At 45.9% G+C, this 27,814-nt stretch overlaps 1 protein-coding gene across 3 annotated transcripts in view; it reads left to right on the forward strand.

The window, feature by feature from the left end:
* The first annotated feature begins 4,371 nt into the window (after positions 1 to 4,371).
* The window catches only part of htt (huntingtin), a 46,441-nt gene continuing 22,998 nt past the window's right edge, over positions 4,372 to 27,814 (forward strand). For 2 of the 3 annotated variants that reach the window (XM_076294240.1, XM_076294241.1), the window contains exons 1-33: positions 4,372 to 4,738; positions 6,312 to 6,395; positions 6,952 to 7,072; positions 7,408 to 7,467; positions 7,853 to 7,932; positions 8,418 to 8,556; positions 10,148 to 10,289; positions 10,997 to 11,175; positions 12,209 to 12,413; positions 13,212 to 13,259; positions 13,588 to 13,665; positions 13,888 to 14,303; positions 15,596 to 15,719; positions 15,873 to 15,991; positions 16,347 to 16,458; positions 16,830 to 16,967; positions 17,207 to 17,365; positions 17,633 to 17,730; positions 18,006 to 18,145; positions 19,365 to 19,428; positions 20,433 to 20,533; positions 20,706 to 20,852; positions 21,480 to 21,600; positions 22,123 to 22,268; positions 23,172 to 23,323; positions 23,453 to 23,655; positions 24,053 to 24,176; positions 24,611 to 24,735; positions 24,851 to 24,961; positions 25,245 to 25,322; positions 25,526 to 25,749; positions 26,423 to 26,501; positions 27,132 to 27,293. In XM_076294240.1, coding sequence (XP_076150355.1) covers positions 4,641 to 4,738; positions 6,312 to 6,395; positions 6,952 to 7,072; positions 7,408 to 7,467; positions 7,853 to 7,932; positions 8,418 to 8,556; positions 10,148 to 10,289; positions 10,997 to 11,175; positions 12,209 to 12,413; positions 13,212 to 13,259; positions 13,588 to 13,665; positions 13,888 to 14,303; positions 15,596 to 15,719; positions 15,873 to 15,991; positions 16,347 to 16,458; positions 16,830 to 16,967; positions 17,207 to 17,365; positions 17,633 to 17,730; positions 18,006 to 18,145; positions 19,365 to 19,428; positions 20,433 to 20,533; positions 20,706 to 20,852; positions 21,480 to 21,600; positions 22,123 to 22,268; positions 23,172 to 23,323; positions 23,453 to 23,655; positions 24,053 to 24,176; positions 24,611 to 24,735; positions 24,851 to 24,961; positions 25,245 to 25,322; positions 25,526 to 25,749; positions 26,423 to 26,501; positions 27,132 to 27,293 — 4,377 coding nt within the window. In that variant the 5' untranslated portion in view covers positions 4,372 to 4,640. The remainder of the gene's footprint in view (positions 4,739 to 6,311; positions 6,396 to 6,951; positions 7,073 to 7,407; positions 7,468 to 7,852; positions 7,933 to 8,417; positions 8,557 to 10,147; positions 10,290 to 10,996; positions 11,176 to 12,208; positions 12,414 to 13,211; positions 13,260 to 13,587; positions 13,666 to 13,887; positions 14,304 to 15,595; positions 15,720 to 15,872; positions 15,992 to 16,346; positions 16,459 to 16,829; positions 16,968 to 17,206; positions 17,366 to 17,632; positions 17,731 to 18,005; positions 18,146 to 19,364; positions 19,429 to 20,432; positions 20,534 to 20,705; positions 20,853 to 21,479; positions 21,601 to 22,122; positions 22,269 to 23,171; positions 23,324 to 23,452; positions 23,656 to 24,052; positions 24,177 to 24,610; positions 24,736 to 24,850; positions 24,962 to 25,244; positions 25,323 to 25,525; positions 25,750 to 26,422; positions 26,502 to 27,131; positions 27,294 to 27,814) is intronic. The other variant, XM_076294242.1, reaches the window with a different exon arrangement.

Raw genomic sequence — 27,814 nt, forward strand, 5'->3', positions numbered from 1 at the left:
ACATTTGTAATTATTAAATAATACACTGCCGTTTGTATAAAAGGAAAACAAGAACACTGTGTCTTTATTTCCTGTAGACGTACACTGTTCTAACGTTTGGAATCACTGAGAAATGTCCTTGCTTTCAAAGCAAATAGTGTGTTTTAGCACATTGGGAAACCAGAAATGCTGAGTACTCAAAAGTTTTATGTTTGAAATCATATCTTCAAAAGGGAATAGTTAGCTCATGTTTAATTAATATCCTCTTATTACCGGTAACTTGGTTAGCAACTAGAGCCTATGCCTTGTGTAGTTGTCCTACTGTTTCTGTCTGTGCTGTCCTTGCCAGTGTTCATGCACACAACATGGCCAGTGCCATCTCCATAGAAGTGTCTACATGCCCTTGTGTTGAATAAACTACAAAGATTTCTGAAGGAACTTTGTGGACTGCTGCCATAGAAGGCTATTATGTAATGTAATCAGTTAAGGTCTTTACATACTAAGAAGTGGGTCTCCTCTGATCACTGAGGGCTGCAGCCGAGCTCCGTACATGCCTGTGTAGGCCCACCTGGTGGAGAAACTGGCAACAGGGATGCCATTGCTGATGTAGATTACAATTCAGAGCATATTGAAAAAAAGGTTTCAATTTTATCAACTGTATTAAAGTTTATCACAATATTGATCATAACGTAATATAAGCTATTTTGTTTATCATGTCTGTTATGTAAAAATCAGATGAAAGAGATAAGTGGGCCTTAATACAAAGGCTCTTTTTCCATTAAACCATTTACATGGACCCATGTCATGTTCATTGCATGTAACATATCGTAACATAGAATAGCAAGAAATGAGATGTGCAAAAGGTCTGTATTTCCTGCTTGTTTTCTCTCTGTTTTGCAAGATACACATATCTCTACCAGGGATGAAGGCTATTGTAATGTGCTTAAAAAAAACATGTAAAATTACAAGGCTATTTTAATGTGTTTAAAGAAAAAACATGTAAAATAATGAAAGGTGCATGTGAGAGGTATATTGCAGTATGGTGATCTGCAGTCTAGTTTTATGACTTCTAAAAAATAGATATAAACCGCTTGGTTGAGTTTTTGGTGTCCCATTTTCATTTTTATGAAACATCTCCCACACACTGTCAATGTGGACCCATAGTATACCAACCCTAATCTTACATTTTTAAATATCAATAGTTTAGATGACATGCTCACCACAGTACTATAAAGATCTTGGATCATATAGATCCAAGAGTGCAGTATAATCTCTTTTTGTCTGTGTCCTATCTAACTGATGCTTTATGGGCCAGCAGACCACTCAGTTCATGAAGAAAAAGGCAGTGTTATAAATAAACGAAATAAAGGAACATTGGTCAGGGGGGCCTGCAATGACCGACACTGTAGTAACATGTATCCCTTTGAGTATTGCCCACTTTGTGTTTGTGGAATTATTTCACTTGATGCCTCTGTCACAAGCCATATCATAAGCCAAAACTAACCATTATACCAGTCAAATCACTGATAACCCTTATGGGAGTTGTTCTTTAGTAGTGCTGCCAAGACGAGCATCACACAGACCTGGCCAGCGCAAGGAGCCAGTGTCTTCAGAGGCACCAGGAAGTGATCTGACTAGAGCAAATCCAGCTTCACAGCCTGGCACCTGTCAGAGTGGTAAGCTTGCCACAGGCATGCAATCATGTGTTTCAGTTTGTGTATCAGACTTTACCTCTCTCTCTCTCTTCTATCTCTCACTCTCTCTTCTCTTTCTCTCTCTGTCAGTGATCTCAAACTTTTTTCTGTCATTCCCCACTTTGGAGGTGGGGAATGTTCAAGCCCCACCTGACCCCATCAACATTAAAAGGCATTATTAAAGATAGGCACTAATTTGCTCCTATTCATCGCGCCCCACAGGTCATGTCTCTATTCCCCACTGGACCCACCCCACACTTTGAGAACCACTGCTGTGTGTGTGTGTGTGTGTGTGTGTGTGTGTGTGTGTGTGTGTGTGTGTGTGTGTACGTGTGGGTGTGTGTGTGTGTGTGTGCGCGCGTGTGCGTGTGTGTGTGTACGTGTGTGTGTGTGTGTGCGCGCGTGTGCGTGTGTGTGTGTGTGTGTGTATGATGACCATACAGAGAGGAACAAAAAGTGTGAATGACTCGATGAACAATTCTCTACAGCTACAGACAGATGGTGAAGGTATACCCTCAAGACTGACTCCCATCTCAAGATGGAAGAGCTGCTCTCCTGGCTGTCATCAAAAAGCAGCCCTCCCCTCTTCTGGCGATGACAGCTTACATACGCCACCTAGAGTTTTCTCTCAGTCAGGTGGAAGTAGACCTTGTAAGTCAACCAGGGAGACACCTGTACAAATAATGCCCTAACATTATGCACATCAAAACATTATGTATGTCTAAAATGCCTGTTTCAAACTAGATGTTTAAACTCCAGGCGGAAGGCCAGCCACTCATTGGTGTCATGTGTAAATACCGTCCACATGGGAACATATTTCATCAGAAGCAACCATCAAAAGATGACCTTTGAGGACACAGAGATAAGCACTACATGACAACTGTTAAAGACCCTATAGGCAGGTTTCAACAACATTCATCCAACATGCAGTCATAGATATCCACTTCCATAAACTTCAGTTTATTTCATCCTTGTCATTCTAAGATAATTCTTCTACATCACTGAGACATTGAGCTGGTATGAAATTGGCATACTCATATTATCTCTCTGTAAGTTGATTGTTTTGTCTCAGCCTGAGTTTGTGCTCCCTGCGAGTTTCCAGTCCCAAAGGACACTTATCTGGAGCTTTGAACAGTTTATGAACCACCACCTCTGCCAACCTCCATGGGTTTGGACCAATATGTGCACACACACACACTCACACAATGTGGTGCATCCCCATCTCTATCCATCATCAGTGTAGACTTCTAACTTGATTTATGTTTTTATATCATAGTATCATCAATGTAAAAATGCAGAGCTTTTACATAAACAGCAGGTTGAGAAGGGGCTTTAGGTTTATTTGTTTCAGAGCTTGACAACAGTGAGGATGAATTTACAGATTTCAAAGTAAGCGGTTATAAAGCTTGGAGTAGCAGTTTGGCCTTATCAGCCTTTTGTTAGATTCTACTTGGCCTACTTGTTATTTTGCATGCATTCAACCAAGGCTACAGAAAATTATGAAAAAATCTATTGAAAATAAAACTTAGCAGTTAGTATTTACAACTGCTTACACACAATTCCAAAGTTCTGTGTACTATTTATTTATTTGTTTGTTTGTTTGTTTTTTGTTTGTTTATTAATTTATTTCAAATCTCTGCACACCACACAAAACCCACACAAAATGCATCATATCTCTCCTGCACACACGCGCACAAACACATTGTTATTCACACAGATAGCCTACACAGATACACAAACAAGCAAATCACACAAGTTTGTAGCCTATACAGACACAGAAACACAGCGATATGTAGGCTAATGTGATGCAGACATATGCAGATATGCATTTGTGTTATTTAGTGACTAAGAAAGGGGGCTTTATTAGTTTCATAACATAATATGTTGCTTTAATTTGATCTACAATATATTTGCATGACATAACAACACTTTTACATTTGATTTGTACCAAGCCTTATAGCCTACCATGCATTGTTGTGCCATCCAGCATGTGCCTTTGCTGCTACAGTTCACGCAGTCGGGTCTGCTGCTCTTGCTTATGTTGTCCACAGATCTGAATACAACTCCACTAGCCTGGCGAGCCAGACCCACTTTATAATGTAGGGTCTGGGCACTCACCGTTCGCAGTGCTCAATCCGAGGGTCGGATAATCAGTTGTCTTTCAAATTGGATAATCAGTTGTCTTTCAAATTCCCTCTGCACGCAATAGGACGCAATAGGATATTTGTTTTCAAGTAGCAGGGAATTCAAGCCAAACTGTTGCAACTCTGCCATCAATCATTATGTTAAGCCCAACAAACGACTCTATACACGATTTCAATGCCAGATTTAGTTTCGATTTCAAGAGCTCACAAGTCAACGGAGAGTTGCTAGACTAGCCCTGGCCGCTAGGGGCGCGTCTAGATTTCTAGGCTACAACTCCACTGCTTCTCCATAAACTGATCGGAGCTTTTACACCACACGTATGGCTTATAAATCTGATAAAGCTGACCAGCGTTCATGGTTTCGGCAACGTGACGCTGAAAAACAAAAGCCCTGTCTAAAGGGCTCCAATCATATTTCAAATTAGGTAGATTCACATTCCCATTGGTCATTGGAGCTGTCAATTACACATGTTTATTATCTGATTGGTTGAAGTTTATGGGGCGGCCTCCAAAGCTGTCACAACACTTCCTAGTGAGGCTGATGGGATGCATCATCAAAGATGGCTTTCAGTGTCGGATGGTAAATCATAAACGACCAGTTCATTTAATGACATTTTTGCAGTCAAATAAGCCCTAGTGGTTATAGAAGACTGGAGCGGTGGACGGAAGCCGTCGCAAGCAGTGTCCATCACCTGCGACGTGCTACGGCCGCCTGCCTCCTTGCAGCATTTTTATCGTCCCTGCAGCTAGCGAGTTAGCTAACTTAGCTCATTTGTAAATATTAGCCAGCTAGCTAACGTTAGCGACATCTGGTCCCGTTAAAATGGCCACCATGGAGAAATTGATGAAGGCCTTTGAGTCTCTCAAGTCATTCCAGCAACAGCAGGGACCACCATCGGCCGAAGAGCTAGTTCAAAAACAGTAAGTGAAATAATGAATGCTGTTCAATTTGAAGTCACACTGGCTGGTTGCAGTTCTGCGGCAGGCTGAGACCCGATTAGCTTAAAAGGAAACATGTCAAAAGCAATCTTTTGATGTGTTCATCCTATTTAGTCTGTTTGTGATGTGATGCTTGTCAACGTCGTATCACCTGGTAGCTAATAACCCATGAATGCATGGTGTTTATTTTATTACATTATCACTTGTTTGAGAACGTTTTATGGGCCAAGGTTAGCTAGTTAGCTTCATTGCAACTAGGCTAACTGGTAGTATACGATGCACCTTTCAAACTGCCCTCTTTTCTTTCAGTCTTACAAACACCAGCGGGTCATCAGCTGAGCAAGAGTTATGCTTGCTATCGATCACATGAACTCTGTAGCTGTTATGAAAAATTCTGACGCACATAGATTCTTAATTGAGCAATGACGTAATGCATTGGTTGGTCAGCTCTGCGGTTTATTTGATAGCTAACAAATAGCATGATGGTGTATGTAGCCGATCTACGTAGCTAGCCTGTTTGTTATGGCAGTCTCACGTTACTTGTCATTGGATTTTTACAACTATACGGTCTTGATCAGACAATTCAGCATATTGCCTGTCTAACATCAGGACTGTCGTAGTGACAGAGTGAACATTTATAATGGTGACTCAACAAGTGCAAAACAGAAATTGCCCTTGAAACTAATGCCAATGCTGTTTGGTCCCACTGCAAAACTCACAGAAATGACCAGCATACGGCATTGATGTTAATTTGGCAGGTATCTTTGTGTGCAGTGAAAGGTTTCCCCATTTGGACACACGTTTTACTTACTTATCACTAGAGTGATTTGGCCCAATATGCACCAGTTGTAGATGGGAAGCCAACATCTTGTGGGAAAGAAACTGGAAAATAATGACAACTGTGATGGACACTTTTCACCTGACCTGCCAACCAGCATGCAGCACGATGACTAGGCTATCATGCAAGAGAACTTTGCTTGCTGACAGACTTGCACTTTGCACATTTTTAAAAACGTGGGCCCTTTCTGTTTTCCAGTTGGAGACTCATCATGTGATTTCATAGTTTCTGAAGCATAGGCTCAGTACTGTTCTAAAGGGTATGGAAGTTGGTCTCCCAGAAAGTTCATAGGAAGGCAAAATTACAGAATTTTCAGATATTACATTGAACTTAAATTGGTCCAATGTCCAAAGTCCAATTTAAGTTCATCATAAGATCTCAAAATACTCTGTTTGTCCTCTCAATCTATAATCTGGCCTTACTCCTCTCTTGGGACCCTTTGGAGAAGCAGTTGGGATCTCAATAAGAGCTGATTTATTTCTTGTGAGACAAAAAATTTTTTTTTTTTAAGACAATACATAATTATTTAGGCAGTTGCATTATAATCTTGGCTATGGAATGTCAGATATATACAGGATTGTGTATGCTACCAATTTTGTATTTGGTTTATATTTCAGTTTCACACAACGTGCCCATTTTGTTTTTAACGAGTCATTGTTTTTTCAGGTATCTGGAGTTCTTTTGGTCCAAATGAATCATCCTTTTGTGTTTCCCCAGGAAAAAAGATCTCGCAACAACCAAAAAGGATCGGGTGACCCACTGTCTGACGATATGTGAAAACATTGTGGCACAGTCTCTGAGGTATGCTATTTAGCCCGAGGGTCTGTGAGTCACTGTCTAAAGGGTCTGTGAGTCACAGAAATAAAGATCAGATGATGGTTCTGTTATTATTTATTTTCTCTGTTAATGTGAATGGAATGTTGAAGCAGATCTGCAATGGAGTTGGGTATTAGGGTCTGACACGAGTTGCAATATCCTTCTTGTGTCTTCACTTTTGACTGAGTATAAGCTGTTTATTGTTTATTGTGTGTCTTCTCCATATGCCTGGGTTTTTGGTTAGGCTACATGAAGCGACAGGCTAGTTTTAGTATAAGTAAAATATTTCTTGGTAGCTTATCATCAATTCATGTCAACAACAACCAGACTACAGTTGTGAGTCTGCATGTTTGGGATTATTGTCTAAATCTTTTTTGTACAGAGGCAGGCATTTAGAATTAACAAATACCAGTTAGTCTTGACCAGTAACAAGGATGAATCTCTTGGTTAATTTTGGCATGCTGGTTTGAGAGTGCTGTTGACAATATTTGTTGAGTGACAGGAACCCCTCTTTCTCTTGCCCCCATGGTGCTGGGAACAGGACGTCGCCAGAGTTCCAGAAACTTCTGGGCATCGCCATGGAGATGTTCCTGTTGTGCACCGATGATAAGGAGTCTGACGTCAGGATGGTGGCGGACGAGTGCCTCAACAAAATCATCAAAGTGAGAGAAGGCTACAAGCAGTACCCACACAGTACATGTGCCATTTTAGATAGGAAACAGTGCTAAAGAATTTGCATCAAAATATTCCATCTGAAGGCACCACCAGGTGCAAATTAGGATGAGATCTAATTGTGGCTGATGATCCCCAGTAAAAAAATGAATAGCCTATACTAGATTGAGATTTTCCATCTTAGATTATGCCTTTCCAAAACCACTGGAGATTGAAGCACAGGCAGAGTGACCTGGGTCCTGCTTAATGATTTCAGAGCTTGGTCAGTATGTTTTGAAAGGTTGTGTGACTGGTACGAATGTGTGACATTTCCCATGTCCATCAGGCATTGATGGACTCCAACTTACCCAGGCTGCAGCTGGAGCTGTACAAAGAGATTAAGAAGGTAAGGGAATCAGATGCCAAACTGCTGCTGCAAATTCAGCAATATACAGTAATATGAAAAATATTATATTATTATTGTATATTATTATATTATTATTATAGATATGGGCAAATGGTGTGTTAGATCATGGAAATTAAGTCATAGTTTATGCACTTCGCAACTTCAGATTTCAGAAAAGCAAAATATGATTGCTTAGCAGAAGGGAGACAGTTGCAGGCTGACTGGCTTTTAGTCAGGATCCTTCTACATTGCCATTGTGTTCCTATGTATTCATATATTTAATAGATTGCAGAACACAATCTGTAATTATTAAGTACTCATGACAAAGTATGTTGGTTGTATCTGGGTGCATCTAACTTATAAGTTCTTTCTGTCTCTGCCATAGAACGGTGCCTCCCGTAGTCTGCGAGCTGCCTTGTGGAGGTTTGCAGAGCTGGCCCACCTCATCCGGCCGCAGAAGTGCAGGTATGCATAGCGCCCCCTGGCTGCTCAGAGTGGGGCCCTACATGCCTCCAGTAGAGAAGCTAAAGTTAATGTTGACTAGTATTTAGCAGACGCTTTCATTTAAAGTGACACGATCTCGCAACAGTGCGTTTGGAAATTAAACCCCAGGGGGGGGCGAATGTCAGGCAGCCACATTACTGCTGCTCCACCACACAAGGGTGGAGTTGAGCATATGCTGAGACCTAAGGGTGGAGTTGAGCATATGCTGTAGTAGTTTGTGGGTGGTGATTTGTTATGGAACCGGTCCACAGTGGGAGGGAGGAGAAAGTAAAATGCCACAGTGTCTTGATAGACTCGTGTGAGATTGTTAGACTTGCCCCCCCACCCCCCCCCCCACCCCCCATGTTATCCCTTTGAAATGTTGTGTCCGTTATAAATGTGCTGTGTCTGTTTTTCTCTTGCCCCCTCAACCTCCCCCCACCCTCCCCCCGCTCACGCGCTTATAGACCTTACCTGGTCAACCTTCTGCCCTGTTTGACACGGATCACCAAGCGTCAGGAGGAGATGGTGCAGGAGACTCTGGCCTCCTCCATCCCCAAGATCATGTCTGCCCTGGGCCAATTTGCCAATGACGGAGAGATCAAGGTGAGGCTGGCATGCTGGCTTTCCCCTGCTCTGGCTCCTGAAGTCCTGAACTGCCCCGTGCTATACCCTTGTCTGTGTCTAAATGCTTTCAGTGAGAAATCCAGCTCCTTCTCAAGCTGTTGTCCAGCTAACGTTAGTCAGAAAGCACCTGTTCTAAAACTCTACATCTGGGGTGGTGGTGGTGGGGGGGGGGGGGGGGGAAGAAAAGCCTTTGAAACCAGTCAATTTACCACTTGCTGGACTTGACTTCACTCAATACACCAATGCAGTCTTTGTCTTTCAGCTATGTCCACTGCATTCCCAAGTATGGCTTCATAGTCCCCTGTCCTGTGAGAAAGCTGGTCAGATCGTAGAGTTACACTGCCCCTCTAGCTCTGACACAAGGACATAAGACCATGATGGGCTCAGCCGCCACCTAACCTGGACATAGAGATTAGCCAACACTCGGAGTCCTTCCACAGGCCGTGTGGTGTGACCTGTGTAAGCTTAGCTAATTGGTTGATGTAGTGGAGAAGAATGCGGTCGCGGTATTAGGAGTGGGACTCTTACACACTAACCTGCCAGTGGTGCCCCCAAGGGTCTGCCACCGCCGATGCGCCATGCGTGCACAATCCTCCCCAGCAGCCTAGAGGCTTACGTCATGCACTAAATATGGACCATGATGTTGGCCGGGGTGATTGAATTATCCATGACATGGCTGCCCCCTGCCACACACACACACACACACACACACACACACACACACACACACCCCTTCACACACACACAAACACGCATTCACACACACACATAACCGTTATGGTTTGTCGCACTCTAGAGGCAACAACCCACGTTTCCTTCTGCCTGATTGAAGTTATGTTTTGGTCTGAATTTGTCCCTCCCACATATACAACCCACGTGTTCAAATGGACTTGCAGAGGCACAAACACACTAATACGCGCACACACACACACACACACACACACACACACACACACACACACACACAAAATGCCATATATGCCCCCGCCCCCACACACCCTGGGGACTGCAGGTGAGTGCTGAGTGCTGTTGTCAGGCAGATCCACACAACTCATCCTCTGAGGCCTGCACGTGTCTCTCATGCTTGTGTCTCTCAGTGGGGTCCCAGGGGTTGTCCCAGACACAGGCGGGTGTTGTTTGCGTAATATCAGATTGCATCACTGCTTGATGAAATTGCCAAGACTTGTTTACGATCTACAGGCGGGTCATTGTTGGAAATGTATTGCTGTTTTTTTTATTAAATGTAGTATGATTAATGAAGGTGATTAAATATGCATGGAAGTTCATTTTTATGTTCCCATTAACATATGAAAGTTGGCATTAGTAGGTAGTACAGTATATCCATGGTTTCAGTCATTAAAAAAAATAAAAAAATAATAAGAAACCAAGAAGATAAGACACCAGGGTTTCAGTCATTTTCAAAAACGTAATAAGAAACTAAAATCCCAAACACAGACTTTACATTATAACAATGGCCTTATAACACAGACACATTATAACCAATGATGTTGAAACATGTCTGTCTGTTGGTGTGTGGTGTGTGTGGTGCGTATGTGTTTTCACACCTCAGGTGCTGCTGAAAGCATTTGTGGCTAACCTGAAGTCCAGCTCGCCCACCATCCGCCGAACCGCAGCCAGCTGTGCCGTCAGCGTCTGTCAGCACTCACGCAGAACACACTACTTCTACACCTGGCTCCTCAACGTGCTGCTCGGTAGGATACGCACACACACACACACACACACACACACACATACACACTTCTCTATGCCTCTTGAAATCAAACTCAACCAACATATCGGAACTCCCCCTATTACCGCCGGTCCCGTATTTCCGCCGTCTTGCGTGTATGTGTCACTTAATATCCATTTCTATACAAACCAAGACAACGGATTCCTAAAGAAACGCAAGCACCCACACCATAAGTGTATCTAAATTAGCTATGTACCAAAAATGACATTTTACCGTGACCCAAAGAGCTGTAAACAGTGTTGTAAGGCTGCGTGTACAAATCCGCTTGGAGCTCCAGTGGAATTTTAATTTCATGACGAGAATTCTCGGTCTAAACGTTCATGTGTAGATTTGGTTCAAATCTACACACCTATGGCTACTGAAAAATGTAAGGTTCATTTATCTTATTTCTAAGTATTAAAAAACATCATTGTTTTAGAATTTTCGAACGAAAGTGGTGGTAATTGGAGGCCTTACGATAGCTTGTCTAGCAAACATTTTAGTTGTTTAAATTGTAAATTTTTTCCTATTGGTAAGAAATGATTGAATTTTCTCTAGAATGTGTCTCTGTTCACACATCCTACAAGTTCAGCTGGTCTCAGGAGACCACATTGTTTAATTAAGTCGCTCTTCCTCTCTCTCTCGCTCTCTCTCTCTCTCTCTCTCTTCCCCTCTCCCCCTCTCTCTCAGGTCTGGTGGTTCCGGTGGATGAGGAGAGGCCTAATCACCTGATCCTGGGTGTGCTGCTCACGCTGCGCTACCTGATGCCTCTGCTGCAGCAGCAAGTGCCCAACACCAGCCTGAAGGGCAGCTTTGGCGTCATGCGCAAGGAGGCCGACGTCTCCCCATCCCCAGAACAGCTGGTCCAGGTATGGGCCACACTCTGGGGCCTAGATGGGCAAAGTCTTCAGTCTAGTGCTAATGTGATAATTAAGTAAAATCAATCATGGGCATTAAGCGCAAACATTGATAAGCCAGCTCAGTGCTACCACATGTCACATGATGGCTCTAGTTCAGGTGCAAGAGCTGTGCTTGTTGACACACTTTGTCCTTTGCCCGCCATTTCAATGAAGGCTTGCTGTGTTTGTCTCAGCATGGCTAGGCTTCATGTACTGAACAGTGACCAGTGGCGTTCTTTACATCATTTAGGGCAATTCCGCACAAAACGGTCACATCCATAACGCCAACACAATGCCATGGTATTTAGTTGCCGTTATGGATGTGACAGTTTTGCATGGAATTGCCCTTTAAGGATACTTTGCTGTTGTTGAGGACCCCATGAGAAGTTTTTAGAGTGTGATGGGTGAATTATGTTTGTAAACGACCACTCCAAGCACACTGTGGCACTCTGGAAATGGTTTGTAAATTCGGAGTGTTGCAATAGTTTCATCATTACTTCAGAACGTCACACTCTCTGTGTTATCCGAGTGATCACAGCCCACTCCAGCTGAAAGGACCGTGCAGCAGAGTGAGATGTCAGTCCAGCTGAACTCTGTAGCAGAGGGTGTAGGCTCTTTTGATTCTGTGAGGGAAACTTGGTCTCTGCATTTTTCCCAATCCGTGAATTAGTGAAACACACTCAGCACACAGTGAGGTAGAGCTCACACTAATCCCGGCGCAGTGAGCTGCCTGTTACAACAGCGGCGCTCGGGGAGCAGTGAGGTTAGGTGCCTTGCTCAAGGGCACTTCAGCCGTGCCTACTGGTCGGTACAAGTCTGAAGCGCTAACCAGTAGGCCACGGCTGCCCCTTGGTCATGAATTAGTCATGAAACAAAATAAATTGCGTAGTGTTCATCATCCTCACATGTTTGGTACGTGTTAAGTTTGGAACAGGCTGTACTTTTTTTTGTTGGATTGGAACCTATGGTGCTAAGCCTGTGTTCCGTCTGGTGTCCCCTGCAGGTGTACGAGCTGACGCTACACTACACGCAGCACGGCGACCACAACGTGGTGACGGCCTCGCTGGAGCTGCTCCAGCAGGCATTCCGCACGCCGCCGCCCGAGCTTCTGCACATGCTCACCACGCCAGGTGTCCTGCCGCGGCACACCGTCTTCCGCCAGGAGGCAGACGGCCGAGCCCGCAGCGGCAGCATCGTGGAGCTCATCGGTAAAGCCCTCCACTCTCTCTCTGCCCTTGCCATCCTCACTGGACCGCCCAGCCGTCAGTCATGACCAAGCTCACTGTCGATTGGTACACGTGTCTGTCGATTGCCCGACCCTTAAAGGGATACTCCGGAGAACAAACAACCTAGGGTCTATTTTCGGTTGTTAACAAGTTCAAACTTTCGTTTGAGATCAAAATAACGTTAATTGGTGGTGTTTTGAACAATTCACAATGAAATGGCTTGTAGTGGAAGCTCTGGTGCAAAAGCTCTCACATCAAAAAACAAACAATGCTCAAAATATTACACTTCTATGATCGTGTGGTGAGGGTCCCTAAAGAAAAACCGAAGTATTGTAAACTTTGAAATGGTACAAAAAAGTTACAAGAAGGAAGCGCATTTTCTGACTTCATGTTACAGTAGCGTCAAATCAACGGGTGCAGTCTTGCTCAAAGCTCCACCAATTAACGTCATTTGGCATCTGGGTATTGATAGTCTTTACTCACATGCACATCTGTCACATTTAATCACTGTGCCTTCACTTCACTTTTCCTACTGCTGCTGTAGTTTCTATTAATCACTTCACTTGACTGGAAGCACATGACTTGTCTGCTGGTCTCCTTAACGTGACTCACTCTGAAGTGCTGCACTCTTAATGGATTTGTTTTCTCTCTTAACCGGTTGCGTTCACTCCTTAAAAGGGGGGGGGGGGGGGCTGACAGGGCTTTTTCCCCTGTGGGCTGACAGGGCTTTTATTTTTTCTTTTCTTGCCTTTATTTCCTGTTTCCTCTCTGCCTCTGCAGCTGGCGGAAGCTCATCGTGGAGCCCGCTCCTCCTCAGGAAGCAGAAAGGTGACTTCCTGTGCTATTCCCTAACACCTCCCCCTCTTTCCTTGCTTCCTCAGTGCTTTACCTCTCCCTTAGTTCTGGTCTTCATCAGTGCTTTACCTCTCCCTTAGTTCTGGTCTATGGTCTCCCATTTTCTGATTCTGTCTGTGTTAGCTGTGATAATACATGGTAGTTGGGAAAGATATGAAGAGGCGTCTGTCTGTTGTGTTATCTGGACCCACTGGCTTAAAGTTGACCGCTGTGCCTCTGCTGCTGCTGTACAGCATGGAGATGTATTTCAAGTGGCTGGACTGTGATGGCCGTGAACTTTAACCTTTCTCTCCACCTTCAGGAAAAGTGCTGTCGGGGGAGGAGGAGGGGTTGGAGGATGACCCTGAAACGAGGGCAGAGGTCACCGGCTCCTTCACAGGTGAGGAGACCCTCACCATCTCTTATGAGCTGATGCACCACAGGCCAAACCACCAGCACAGGGTTATCGAGAGGAAAGGAGAAAGCCACTCACAACCGGCTAAAGGCTTCTAGAAAGCAATCGTCCAAATGACGTTTTTCTCTCTCTCTCTCTCTCTCTCTCTCTCTCTCTCTCTCTCTCTCTCTCTCTCTCTCTCTCTCTCTCTCTCTCTCTCTCCCTCAGCGTCAGTCACCAGCGAGTCGGGCAGCAGCGACGTGTCGGCGCCGTCGTCGTCGGGCGTGTCCTCGCTGACGCCAGCAGACATCATTACCCAGCAGCCGCGCTCCTCCCAGCGTGCCCTGCAGCCGGGCGACTCGGTGGAGCTGAGCGGCGCCGGCGGCGACAGCGGGCCGGACGACGCCGACGCAGACGCCGACGAGGAGGACATGCTGAGCCGCAGCTCCAGTGGCGGCGCCGGCGGGCCAGGAGGAGGGGCCGTCCCCTCAGCGGCCGTGACCAGCGAGGAGTCCGTGGACGACGTGGACGACTCCAGGCAGGACCAACAGCAGCAGCGGCCCTCGGTTGCCCCGAGCGACAGCTCCCAGACCACCACGGAGGGGCCTGACTCGGCCGCCACGCCCTCGGAGTGCCCTGAGCTCGTAAGTGTGCCACCGCGACGGCCCGGCCCCAGTCCGAGCCCCAGCCCCTGTCCGAGCCCGACCCTGCCCTCTCCGACCTCCACCGAGGGCCCCGATGCCTCCACACACTCGGACAGCTCGTCCTCCACCGGCGAGGCGTCTTCGGCCTACAGGCCGTCTTCTTCCTCCTCTACCTCCTCCTCCTCTTCCTCCTGTTCAGTGGCCTCTCTGGCCAGCGGGAGTGACCAGGTCAGCAGGCGGCTTCAGACAGTTTGCTCCCCCCCACCCCCCCCTGTCTTTTTTCCTTTTTTTTTTAACTCCTTCTCTTTTTGGTTTCATGGGGAGAGGGAGGGTGGCTTTTGGTGTCTACCCTCCCAGTTGTGCTCGTTCGTGGTCTCGCCCTTATTGCATTGGAACTCTCCTTTCTTGCACGTGCTCTGATTGGCTGTGTATTGAGATAAAAAAAAACAACAATTTTTTTGTACTCTTCCTCCCCCTCCTAGATGTAGACTCCGCCTCTATGACCCCACCCCGCCCCCAACATGATCGTTGTCATCCTCGGCTCGTTTTTCTCTCTCTTTCCCAGAGATCTGTGGGCTCCAAAACCTCGTCCTCCTCTCCCGTTAAGACGGCACGCATGGATAGTGTCATCCCTCCAGCATCCGCATCTGCGTTACTGATTTCTTTTTTATTTCGTCTAGATATCGATTTTTTTCTGTCTTGTTCCTTTTGAAGTTGCCTGAAACCCATGAGCATGTTCGCTTGCCAACGAAGAGATATGAACGACACTGTCCTAGCCACTGGCCCGAGTTGTCTTCCCCTGTTTAAACATGCCCTGAACAGCCTAAAGGAAGGCCTGCGCATGCAAAGTGCAAAGTTTACTCAATTTTACAAATTTAGCTTAGGTAAAATATTAACATATGATAAGATATTTGCAGTTATGTAAATCATCTTATTAATTATTAGGACTTTTTAGCAAAACGTCAGTACAACTCCAACACAGATGTAAGCATGTGTCTTGCTGTGTGAGGTAGATGAGTCATTCTGAATGAAATTCTTGCCATTTCACCAGACATGGCTGTGTATGTGTATGTGTAGGCCTTTTCTCAGGCACAATAAGTACTTCTACTGGGCATTGTTTCCTTACCATTTTAGAACAAGTAGTAATGAATGGTCAGTTACTGTTTAATGAATGTTTGGTTATCTTTGTTATTCTGTCAACAGCTTATACATACAGTTCAGCCTAGACCTAGCTGTGTCTGAATTTGTCAGTTCAGTGTAAAACTGTATTTGTGTGTGTGTGTGTGTGAAAGGTTCTGGATGGTAGTGAGAGTCAGTATTCAGGGATGCAGATTGGAACACTACAAGATGAGGAGGAAGAGGGGGGCGCTCCTGGCCCAGATGAACCTCTGGAGTCCTTCTCCCAGTCCGTGTTAGGTACGTGTGCCAACGTCAGCAATCATCTGTCACGTTAGAAATGCCCACTTGATGAAAATAAAGTCTGGGAAGCAACAGTATGTCTTGGACATGAATTCAGTTTCCAAATATCACACAAGTAATGTGTGTTCTCTCTGCTCCCTGCTTCCAAAGCCATGACGAGGCCCCACCTGCTGGAAGGAAAAGGGCACAACAGGCAGGCGTCGGACAGCAGTGTGGACCGCTTCATACCAAAGGATGAGCAGCTGGAGCCCCCCGACCCAGAGACCAAGGTGAGCTGCCCGGTACAGGAAAAAGAGTCTCAGTCTCAGACACAGACACAAGGTAAGCTGCCTGGGACAGTTAAAACAGGCCCAGACAGAGGTGTAGTGACAGACAAAAACACACAGACGTAGACACCGACAGTCACAGACACACAGACACAAGGTAAGCTGCCTGGGACAGTTAAAACGGTCACAGGCCCAGACAGAGATGCAGTGACCGACAGAAACGCACAGACGGAGACACAGACGGTCACAGACACACAGATCTACTGAGGCCCCTTGGTTGAGATTAAGCCGACAGTCTTACATCGTTGTGCTAGAGAAGGAGCGATTGTGAGACTGACCATACTTGTTGGTCCCGCAGCCGTCCAGGATCAAAGGGGTGATTGGACACTACACCGACCCCAAGGAGGAGCCTCTGGTCCACTGTGTGCGTCTGCTGGCCGCTTCCTTCCTACTGACTGGACAGAAAAATGGTGAGGAGGAGGAAAATGGGCCAATTAAATGAAATCGGCAAAATAGCCAAATTGGCATAATAGCCAATCATATAGTGACTGGTTGGATTGAACATTTTAATATAATATTTCAGGAAAACAATCATTACTTTATATCACTGATATGAATGTGGAAATGTATGCAGAACTAACTTTGTCGCCAAGATAAGTATATTATTTGGTGTAACTGGTATCATTTAAGGGTTCTGTGTGATTAAAATAAAAACACACCTCAATTATTATTGTGGGAAGTTCTGCTGCACAGGAATGTTGGCAAGCATGTGGCAAGCATGTGGAGGCTGCAGGCTGTGGTGTGTGTTTGCTGACCTGCTTGTGCGTCGTGTGTGCTGCAGGGCTGGTGCCGGACAGGGAGGTGCGGGTCAGTGTGAAGGCCCTGGCCGTGAGTTGTGTGGGGGCGGCCGCTGCTCTCCATCCCGAGGCCTTCTTCAACACCCTCTACCTGGAGCCGCTAGAGGGCCTAGCCCCGGATGGTGAGCGTGCACACACACACACACACACCGTTATTAGCCCCAAAGGATGCATACTGTAGATGCATAGAGATGCGATGGAAATCATATGACGCATGTCATTAAGAAAGGAGGACAATAAGTGATAAGATGTGTGCTATCCCATTGGAATAAAGGCCAAAACTTCAAATACACCAAAGAATGCATGTTGAAGTGTGTGCACAAATATGTGATGACCAGTACTCATGCGTGGACCTTCACAGAGCAACAGTATATCAGCGACATCCTGAAGTATGTGGACCACGGTGACCCGCAGATCCGGGGGGCCACGGCCATCCTGTGCGGTGCCCTGATCCAGGCCATCCTGCTCAAGACGCGCTTCAACGTGGAGGCCTGGCTGGCCACGGTCCAGAGCTCAACTGGTGAGCGCCTGCCAAGACGAGACGAGAGACACTTACAGAGTGCCTCTCAAGAAGGGTTTACAGTGGAGTTAACACTATTCCTTATTTACACAGATTTATGACTGTGTCTGATTACACCACACTAATACCAGCTCCTCTATCCACTCTTGTCCTGTCCTGTCTCTCTCTCTCTCTCTCTCTCTCTCTCTCTCTCTCTCTCTCTCTCTCTCTCTCTCTCTCTCTCTCTCTCTTTGGGACTCACCCACCTCTTCCCCCTCTCCTCCACAGGAAACCCCATCTCGCTAGTGGACTTAGTGCCTTTGCTGCAGAAGTGCTTGCGGGACGAGTCGTCGGTGACCTGTAAGATGTCCTGTGCTGCTGTGAGGGTGAGTAGGAGATGAAGCCCGGTCCCATAGGATGTACTCAACTGTGACCATAATATAATACTTGATATCATATTATAATACTTTAACAACTGTTGTGGCACATCAGAGGAACCACTGTAGCTACTAGCTAGACCAAGAAACCGTTAACATTTTCATGATTAATCACAGCAATTTTTTTCTTCCATACCTAGTCTAAATCCCAAGCTAACTAACAAGACGTGTGTCTGTGTGTCTGTGTGTGTGTCTGTGTGTGTGTGTGTCTGTGTGTGTTACAGCACTGCATCATGGCTCTGAGCAGCAGCAGCCTGAGTGAGCTGGGCCTGCGGCTGCTGATTGACCTGCTGGCCCTCCGTGACTGCTCCTACTGGCTCGTCCGCACCGAGCTGCTGGAAACGGTGGCCGAGGTGGACTTCAGGTAGTTAGTCTTCTCTATACACACTACAGGGCTTAACATCCTCTGCAGAGGCAGTGGACAGGCCGTTAAGATTTTAAAATAGATCATTATAAATAACTGCGGCGAGTTTCTTATTAATACAATGCATCATTATATATAGTAGGGGCACATTCTACTACCGTAAAACTTCAAATAATAGCCTGTCTCTATTAAACGCCTGGGTTAAAGGCTGGTCTAAAATAGAGGGCTGGTCTTTTTTTTTGTTTCGGGTTGTATTTAATCTTCTAAAACCCGTCAGATCGTCTGTTTAAGCCAGTATGGTGCAGACTGCGCACGCTAACTTTATGATTAGATGGCATTAAAAGACTCCGGTGGGGAAAAGCTAGTTCCAAATTGTATAACTTTTTTCAATATGAACTATGCCTATATGTCCAACATCGACATCATTCAATTTATCCCTTTTGTTTCAAATTTGCGGATAGGCCGATGGTAAGCTTGTTTTTATGCTGGCAACAAAACAAAAGGGTTCAGAAACGTTATTCTTAATTCTAAATGCATACCGCCATGGCAATAAAGAGAAAGAAGTAAGCTATGATTTGGAATGTAAGCTGTCTGTTATCAAATTTGCCAAATAAAATACGGGAGAAACAATATGGTTTATGCTCTCTCATGTTGTTTCATTCGTGCCGAAAAGGAGGGAGAATGAAACATTACACACTTTCCACATAAATAATTCCTGAACGGTTTTGGTCAGGGCTGAAAATGCAACTGTATTTGACAGAGGACAGATATAGGTTGCTAGTGACAAAATATGAGCTTTCAGTGTCTCTTCGTAAATTACGTTTGATTAAAATATGTTTCATCTGTTCTGGCTATCCCCGCTATTTGGATCTTATCTTACTTGATGAACAACATCTCAACACTAAATGAATGATGATCCATAATTGTTATCGGACAGCTTAGTCATATGGGTAGACATTCAGTGTGTTTGAAATAATTCATTTGATAATATTTTCCATCTTTGCAGAGGAAATGTTTTGTGTAAAGGGAATTAAAGGCCTGTCTCATGTAGACGCCTGTACTAGCTGGTGCAGTTAGGGATTTGGGAAAATAAAAGCCTGGGCTATTATTTGGAGTTTTACGGTATATTAGACACGTTTGGCCAGCTAACAGTTTGTTGTACATGAGAAGATCAGATGTGCATCAGTGCTGTAATAATAATGTTGTCCTTGTCCTTCAGATTGGTTAATTTCCTTGAGAGGAGAACGGATAGTTTGCACAAAGGAGAACATCATTACACCGGGGTATGCACACACACACGAGTACACATCACCAACACTTTTGCTGCGATTGGGACTTGGGCGTGTCCTGTTCTACCTGGCTAAATGTGACTACAAATGGTCCAATAGTGTTTTGCCATGATTGCTGTTTGCTAAACACGCACACATCAACAATTAAATTTTTTTGTTTCACTGCAAATCATGCATGCATCATAAATGTGTTTTACGTGGTTAGTGTTTTGTAGTTATAGTGTTATAGTGTAGTTTAGTATTTGATGTGATGAGTGTGTTTTGTAGTTAATCATGTTATTGTTTGATGTGGTTAGTGTTTTGTAGTTTAAAGCAGCACCAAAGAGTTTTTGTTGTACCTTAAAATAATGTTTCCAAAATCGTTTCAGTGGTTCATCAACTCGTAACAGGGTGAACGGCACTTCTGCATTCGCTTTGTGGCCCTCTATCGGCTTTAACCGCACTATGCAAGTTTGCCAGATCGGGTAGCGGATCTGTAGTTCGATGGAATGAGACATAGGAAACTACAAATTTGACTTGTTTCTGATGTCGCAATACATTATACTTTCATAAAATCATGCAACAGACTCTACCTTGTCTGTGGACATCGTTATTTGCAAAGTTTGTACTCGATAAACAAATAGCATGCGTGGGACAGAGGAAAAGTGCTTTGGTGTTGCTTTAATATCTAGCTGTTTGACGTGGTTAATGTTGTTATGTAGTTTAACAGCTTAGTGTTTAACATGGTTAGTATTTTGTAGTTTAATATCTGAGTGTTTGATGTGGTTAATGTTTTATAGTTGAATAGCTTAGCGTTTAACGTGGTTAGTGTTTTGTAGTTTAATATCTGAGTGTTTGACGTGGTTAATGGTTTGTAACAGCTTAGTGTTTAACATGGTTAGTGTTTTGTAGTTTAATATCTGAGTGTTTGATGTGGTTAATGTTTTGTAGTTGAATAGCTTAGCGTTTAACGTGGTTAGTGTTTTGTAATTTTTGTATTATGTCGCTTCTTTTCCCAGCTGCTCAGACTACAGGACCGGATCCTCAGTGATGTCATCGTCTACCTTCTGGGGGATGAGGACCCCAGAGTCAGACATGTTGCTGCTGCTACTGTCAGCAGGTACACACACAAACACAGACATACACATACACACAGACACACACACACACACACACACACGCAGACAGGCCACTTCTAACACCGCAATGTGTGTGTGTGTGTGTGTGTGTCTGTGTGTATGTGTATGTCTGTGTTTGTGTGCGTGTGTGTCTGTGTGTGCTCGTTTCCCCAGGGTGGTGTCACGACTGTTCTACGACTGTGACCAGGCGCAGGCGGACCCTGTGGTGGCCATTGCACGGGAGCAGAGCAGCTTGTACCTCCAGTTACTGATGCACGAGACCCAGCCGCCCTCCCAGTTTACCGTCAGCACCATCACCAGGTACTCACCCTGCCCGGCACCTCTCACCTGGTGTCCGCTGAGTTTGATGCTAATGATGAGGAGATGTAGCCCAGATCTGGAATATTCCATTATGGAAGTTTCAATCTTAGTCAATAGAACGCCACAGAAACCACTTGGACAGCACAGAGCTCTGCCAAGGCAATATTGAGCAACATCATTGTGCAACAGTGAAAGTACACGCCTACTTACTTGGCTCCAAAATGTTAGGGGGTGGGCCTTGGCCTATGTGACACCTTCACACCAAGCTTTGAGTAATCCTTCATACAGAAAAACAAACAAGCTCCATCGAAAACATAAGCTCCTTGGCAGAGGTAAACATATAGCTTGGCAGAGGTAAACATATAGCTTGTGTCTGGGGTGCAAAACAGAACGTGTAAAGCAATGTAACGTGAATTATGCCAAGCCTGAAAGAGCAAGAAGTATGTATAGCATACTGTATGTGTATCAAAGATTAAGAATGTCTTTGATATCCCTAAGGGGCAATTTATAGTACAGTAGTAGTATCCACACATACGTCAGCCACACAAATCACATGACATCAACATGAACAATAAGTGCATAACAAAAAAACATTTTAAACATAAAAACATACTTCTGTGTTTGTAGGACATACAGGGGCTACAACTTGTCCCTGGGTACCTCTGATGTGACCATGGAGAACAACTTGTCTCGAGTGATAAGTGCAGTGTCCCATGCGCTCTCGTCCTCCACGTCCAGAGCACTCACGGTCAGTGGGTTTCCCACGTCCAGACCCCCAGGGGCCAGGCTCACGAGGGTCAGGGTTAACGTCACAAGTGCTCCAGAAGAACTGTTATGTGAACATATACCAATTTGTTATTTTAGAGACCTAACAAGAATTATGTGAATTTGAGTTTTTGTCCCAAAGACTGTAGCTGTGGTATTGTTTATGAAAGGAGGTAGTTTTGTTTACTATAGTGGCATTTTAGTAGTGGTGTATTTTTAATTAGGCACGTCTGTGGGCTTAAATGCCACTTTGGTTTAAGATTCTGTAAGAGGATTATGTTTGTAGGTTTGTGCCACCTATAGTCCCCGCATGTAACCATACATCTGATCATGCAAAAAGAGTCTTATGTTAATCTTACAGTGCTAACAAGAGCAAGCTCTGCAGAATATGGTGTTGTCATTTTAGGATGTTCATCTAGCCTCAGATTAAATGTGTGTGTGTGTGTGTGTGTGTGTGTGTGTGTGTGTGCGCGCGCGTGTGCGTGTGTGTGTTGTCTTGGTGTAGTTTGGCTGCTGTGAGGCCCTGTGTCTGCTGAGCTCCAGGTTTCCGGTGTGCAGTTGGAGTACAGGCTGGCACTGCGGCTACATCAGCTCCTCCGCCACTCACCTCAGCCGCGGCAACCAGAGCCGCACCCGCGGACGCTCACACAGGTACACACACACACACTGCCACTCACCTCAGCCACGACAACCAGAGCCGCTCTCTCTCTCTCTCTCTCTCTCTCTCTCTCTCTCTCTCTCTCTCTCTCTCTCTTGTATTTATATATATATATATATATATATATGTTGTTTCTAATGGTGTGTAGCCTGGTGCGGTGCTGTCCTGTTGTATACTTTAAGTGCAAGCCGTATGTTTACACCCAGTGGTATTTTCTGTCGCTGTTTATTCTGTCAACCTCTGTGTCCAGTGCTGTGTGTGTGTGTGTGTGTGTGTGTGTGTGTGTGTGTGTGTGTGTGTGTGTGTGTGTGTGTGTGTGTGTGTGTGTGTGTGTGTGTGTGTGTGTGTGTGTGTGTGTGTGTGTGTGTGTGTGTGTGTGTGTGTGTGTGTGTGTGTGTGTGTGTGTGTGTGTGTGTGTGTGTGTGTGTGTGTGTGTGTTCCAAGAAAGCATAATACTGTAGTTATTGCTGTGCTGTCCACTGACTCAGTGGTGGTTGGATGATGAGCACCATGAGTTTGTGGACCACACATTGTTGTCACAAATCTTAATTTCTACCCAAATTCACAAACCCATATCATATAGTTCTTTTATTGTTATCATGTGTTCATGTTACCTGGAGACTGTGTGTGTGTGTTCCAACTAAGCATAATACTGTAGTTATTGCTGTGCTGTCCACTGACTCAGTGGTGGTTGGATGATGAGCACCATGAGTTTGTGGACCACACATTGTTGTCACAAATCTTAATTTCTACCCAAATTCACAAACCCATATCAAATAGTTCTTTTATTGTTATCATGTGTTCATGTTACCTGGAGACTGTGCGTGTGTGTGTGTGTGTATGCTCGTGGGTATATAGTGCATTGAGAGTCAAAGTGCCCATCATCCTGCCCCCAGCCTATCCCAGTCGAGTGTCCCGGAGGAGCCCAGGAGGTGCCTGACCGTGGGCATGGCCAACATGGTGCTCTCGCTGCTGTCCTCCGCCTGGTTCCCCCTGGATCTGTCGGCCCACCAGGACGCCCTGCTGCTGGCTGGGAACCTGCTGGCCGGTGAGCTGCCCGTCACTGGTTATCACACACACACACACACACCTAACCTCCAAACCTTGTTTTGAATGGAGCCTTCCCATTCCAACACACACAACCTCCTCACACACACACTTTGTGCCATCTCTGCAGCTGCCTCCCCCAAGTGCATGAAGAGCCCCTGGAGTGGCGAGGAGGAGACCAATGCGGCAGCAGCCAAGCAGGAGGAGCCGTGGCCGGCCCTCAGTGACCGCTCGCTCATCGGCATGGTGGAGCAGCTCTTCTCCCACCTCCTCAAGGTCCTCAACATCTGCGCCCACGTGCTGGACGACACGCCACCTGGGCCCGCCGTCAAGGTGACTCTCGTACACACACTTATGCGTGTGCACTCACATATATACACACACACACACACACACACACACACCGTCAGAGGAGACTCTCTGCCCTTCAAATGGTCAGACACATCCAGCAGGTCCTAACGGGTGCTCTGTGATGAATGATTTTATTATATCAAGACTGTAGTGAGCTGAACAGGAAACAAAGGATGTTGGGAGAATTGAAAATGTAGTAGTAAAATAAACACTGGCAGACCTAAGAAGAAGAAGAATATCAGTGTGGAGAGGCCAACTCGGTGTATGGAATGTAATTATACGCATACAGTATATTTGACAGAGGCTTAAGCAAGAGGACTTATAGAAATGTCCCTGCACCGTCCTGTTGTTGACGGGTTTTGTTGTTCCATGTGCCCAGGCCACGCTGCCCTCCCTGGCTAACCCCCCGTCCCTGAGCCCCATCCGCAGGAAGGGCAAAGACAAGGACACGGCCGAACCGCCCGCTCCCATGAGCCCCAAGAAGGGGGGCGACCCCAACACAGGTACAGGTACAGGTGCAGCTCCGCACTAAGGCCTGCAGCTGCAGCAGTGTCCGAATCATCCACTTCACTCATCTTTCCTCTAAGCTGTTTTGGCCTTATGCCATGCCACTGTTGACCATTTGTTACTGTGACTGAGCTCAAGTGACCTGGTTGCATCCATAAGGAATCCTTCTTCAGCAGAATAGAAATCCAAGAACAAAAGCAACTGTTTAGCCTGGCACTGGAGCATATGGTTGCTCATTTATATTTAATATATTTATTATTATTATAATTATTATTTTTTTTGTTTTTTTGTTTTCATGTTTCCCTAAATCTTCTAATTTCAATCAATTGTCAAGAATGTCAAACAGTTTGTACTGGCTGTGTACTGTATAGCGTGTGTTGGCCAGCGTGTTCTGAGTGGAGCTTTGTCCTCCTCTACTCCGTGTGACCAGGCCGGCCAGCAGACAGCACAGTGGCTGCGCCCGTCAGCAAGTCCACCACTCTAGGCAGTTTCTACCACCTCCCTCCCTACCTGAAGCTCTATGACGTTCTCAAGGCCACCTATGCCAACTACAGGGTGGGTATCTCACACACACACACACACACACACACACACACACACACACTCAGATGACCAGCGAAGGCTTGCCTTGCAGCAGTGTTCTCTATTCTGCATGTGTTCTCATGTGCAGGTGACACTGGATCTCCACACCACCAATGAGAAGTTTGGCGGTTTCCTGCGCTCCACGCTGGACGTGCTCTCCCAGCTGCTGGAGCTGGCCACGTTACACGACATCGGGAAAGTATGTTTCTCGTCCCACTGACATTTGCTGTCCATCATAATGGTCTACCTCCTCTCCACCTCCTCCATTCCTTCTCTGTCTCCTCTCCACCTCCTCCACCTCTTCTTCTTCTCCACCTCCTCTCTACCTCCTCCCCACCTCCTCCTCTCCACCTCCTCCCCACCTCCTCTCTGCCTCTTCTGTACCCCTCTCTCGCTCATCTCCACCTCCTCTTCACCTCCTCTCCACCTGTGTCTTTCTGTCAGCCCCCCTTTTTAACTGGCTCTCCTCATCTCTTCACCAGTGTGTGGAGGAAGTCCTGGGGTACCTCAAGTCCTGCTTCTCCAGAGAGCCAACACTGGCCACTGTCTGTGTGCAACAGGTGAGATTGACCCGTTGGTGAACCCAGCCACCTCTGACGTGCGCACCGGTCATTAACTGACCTTCACCGGTGGTAGGACCGCTAGTGAAGAGATCCTACCACCTTTATCCTACCTTTTTAGCCCAGTTCCAAAGCACACAAGCTCACTTCTCCACTCTACACATTGTCCTGTCATCTGTTGTGTCCCCTCCTGCTCTCTCCAGCTACTGAAGACGTTGTTTGGGACCAACCTGGCGTCCCAATACGAGGGGGCCGCCTCGCACCCGTGCCGCTCCCTGGGGAAGGCCCTCCGTCTGGGCTCGTCCAGCCTGCGGCCCGGCCTCTACCACTACTGCTTCATGGCCCCCTACACCCACTTCACCCAGGCACTGGCCGACGCCAGCCTCAGGAACATGGTGCAGGCCGAGCAGGAACAGGACGCCTCAGGGTATATATGCGTGCGTGCACGCACACGCGCACACACACACACACACACACACACACACATACACACACACATACATGGTGCAGGAACAGGACGCCTCAAGGTACATATACGTGCATGGACACACACACACACACACACACACACACACACACACACACACATGGTGCAGGAACAGGACGCCTCAATGTACATATACACGCATACACACACACACACACACACACACACACACACACACACACACACACACACACACACACACACACACACACATGGTGCAGGAACAGGACGCCTCAAGGTACATATACTGTACGTGCATGCACACACACACGAATACGCACACACATGCACACACGCACACACATGCTCACACACACACACACATACATGGTGCAGGCTGAGCAGGAACAGGACGCCTAAGGGTACGCATACACATGCGCACACACACGCACACACATGCACACACATGCACACACACACACATACATGGTGCAGGCTGAGCAGGAACAGGACGCCTCAGGGTACACACACACGCGCATACATGGCTGTGTCCGTGTACTCATAAATAAATGGTCATTCGACATTCAAACCGAGTGCACACATGGTGACACATGCAGGTATTTAGTGGACACACACATTTCATATATTTCATATCTTGCTGTTGGCTCCACAGATGGTTTGATGTTATGCAGAAGGTGTCCAGTCAGATGAGGTCCAGTATCACCAATGTCACGCGCCACAGAGGTGACAAGGTATGGTCCAGTGCTCCTGTGCTTGCTCTTTGGATTATGGGGTGGCAAAAGTACTGGGCCAGACTGTTTAAGATTGGGAAATATATAAATAATTATATATATAACACCTTTGAAGTTTTTTTGATAACCTCAGACACAGAACTTTTTCTTGCTTTAAGCTGTTAAGCTTTAAGGGAAGTTATGACTGCTTAAGTCAAGTGCAGACTTCATACATGAGAATGCAAGGTGTGAAGAATAATAATAAAAAAACAACTGATAAACTGCTCAACAACGTGTTTCAAATAGTAACATCTAGTTACTAGCTAGCTTGTCTCTTCGTTTTGTTCCATAATGCCACACTAGTTGAAGAGGAGCCTGCTCACCTTGATAGATTTAGATCTGCAGGTGCAACTGTTTCGTAAGGACATCTTTAAAGTAATAGAAAAAAATGAAAGCGCAATTCTGCTTACTCACCAGAGCTGTTGTTTTAATGATAAACGGACGTCTTGGTCAAGGTCTGACTGACCGAATGTCAGTTTATCAATAAACCTGCAGCTCTGTGGCATTAGCGGTGTTGTGCTTTTCTTTGTTTCTGTGACCATAACGCCACACTGAAATGCCGGTCTTGTCTGTGCACTTTGCCATGTCCAGAATGTCATCCACAACCACATCCGTCTGTTTGAGCCGCTGGTCATCAAGGCACTGAAGCAGTACACCACCAGCACCTCGGTGGCGCTGCAGAGGCAGGTCCTGGACCTGCTGGCCCAGCTTGTGCAGCTGCGGGTCAACTACTGCCTGCTGGACTCTGACCAGGTAAGGGATACTGGACAGAGTTCAGGCTGTTGCTGCCAGAGCTCTTAAGGGGGGGATCACGTCGGGAATACCGATGTGGCAGTGACCAAGCATAACGCAGTGCTCAAACCGCAATAATTCGATTAATTCAAACAAAAGTTTCTATCTTGCTGTTAAGTGCTCGTTTCTGTACACAACACAAATAAACGTCTGGCCCCCCCATAGAATTTTACTGTTGTGAGTGGTCAGAATGTCTGAAGTGTTGATACATCAAGCTGAGAGTGATGACCCTTGCGTCACGTTTTGAAAGTTGAACCAAGTTCAGTGTGCAGCTCCTATGTCGCTGGCGCTGCCAGCATTTTCACTGTGAACCACTGCAAACAATCTGACCCCTGCAGCTGGTCGGTGTGATCCCCGCCTTAGACGCGATCGGTTTTTAGCATGTCTCTATAAATCACTGTAATCAGTCCGACTTGTCAGATACTGCTCTACTTAAAGCAGTTACTGACAGTCAGCAGTGAGGTGACTGATCCCATTGTCGC

Source organism: Alosa pseudoharengus, unplaced genomic scaffold, assembly GCF_046254945.1.
Source record: "Alosa pseudoharengus isolate Yale_2024_CS ecotype anadromous, Long Island Sound unplaced genomic scaffold, YU_APseudo_1.1 YU_APseudo_1.1_scf_2, whole genome shotgun sequence".
NCBI lineage: Eukaryota > Metazoa > Chordata > Actinopteri > Clupeiformes > Clupeidae > Alosa > Alosa pseudoharengus.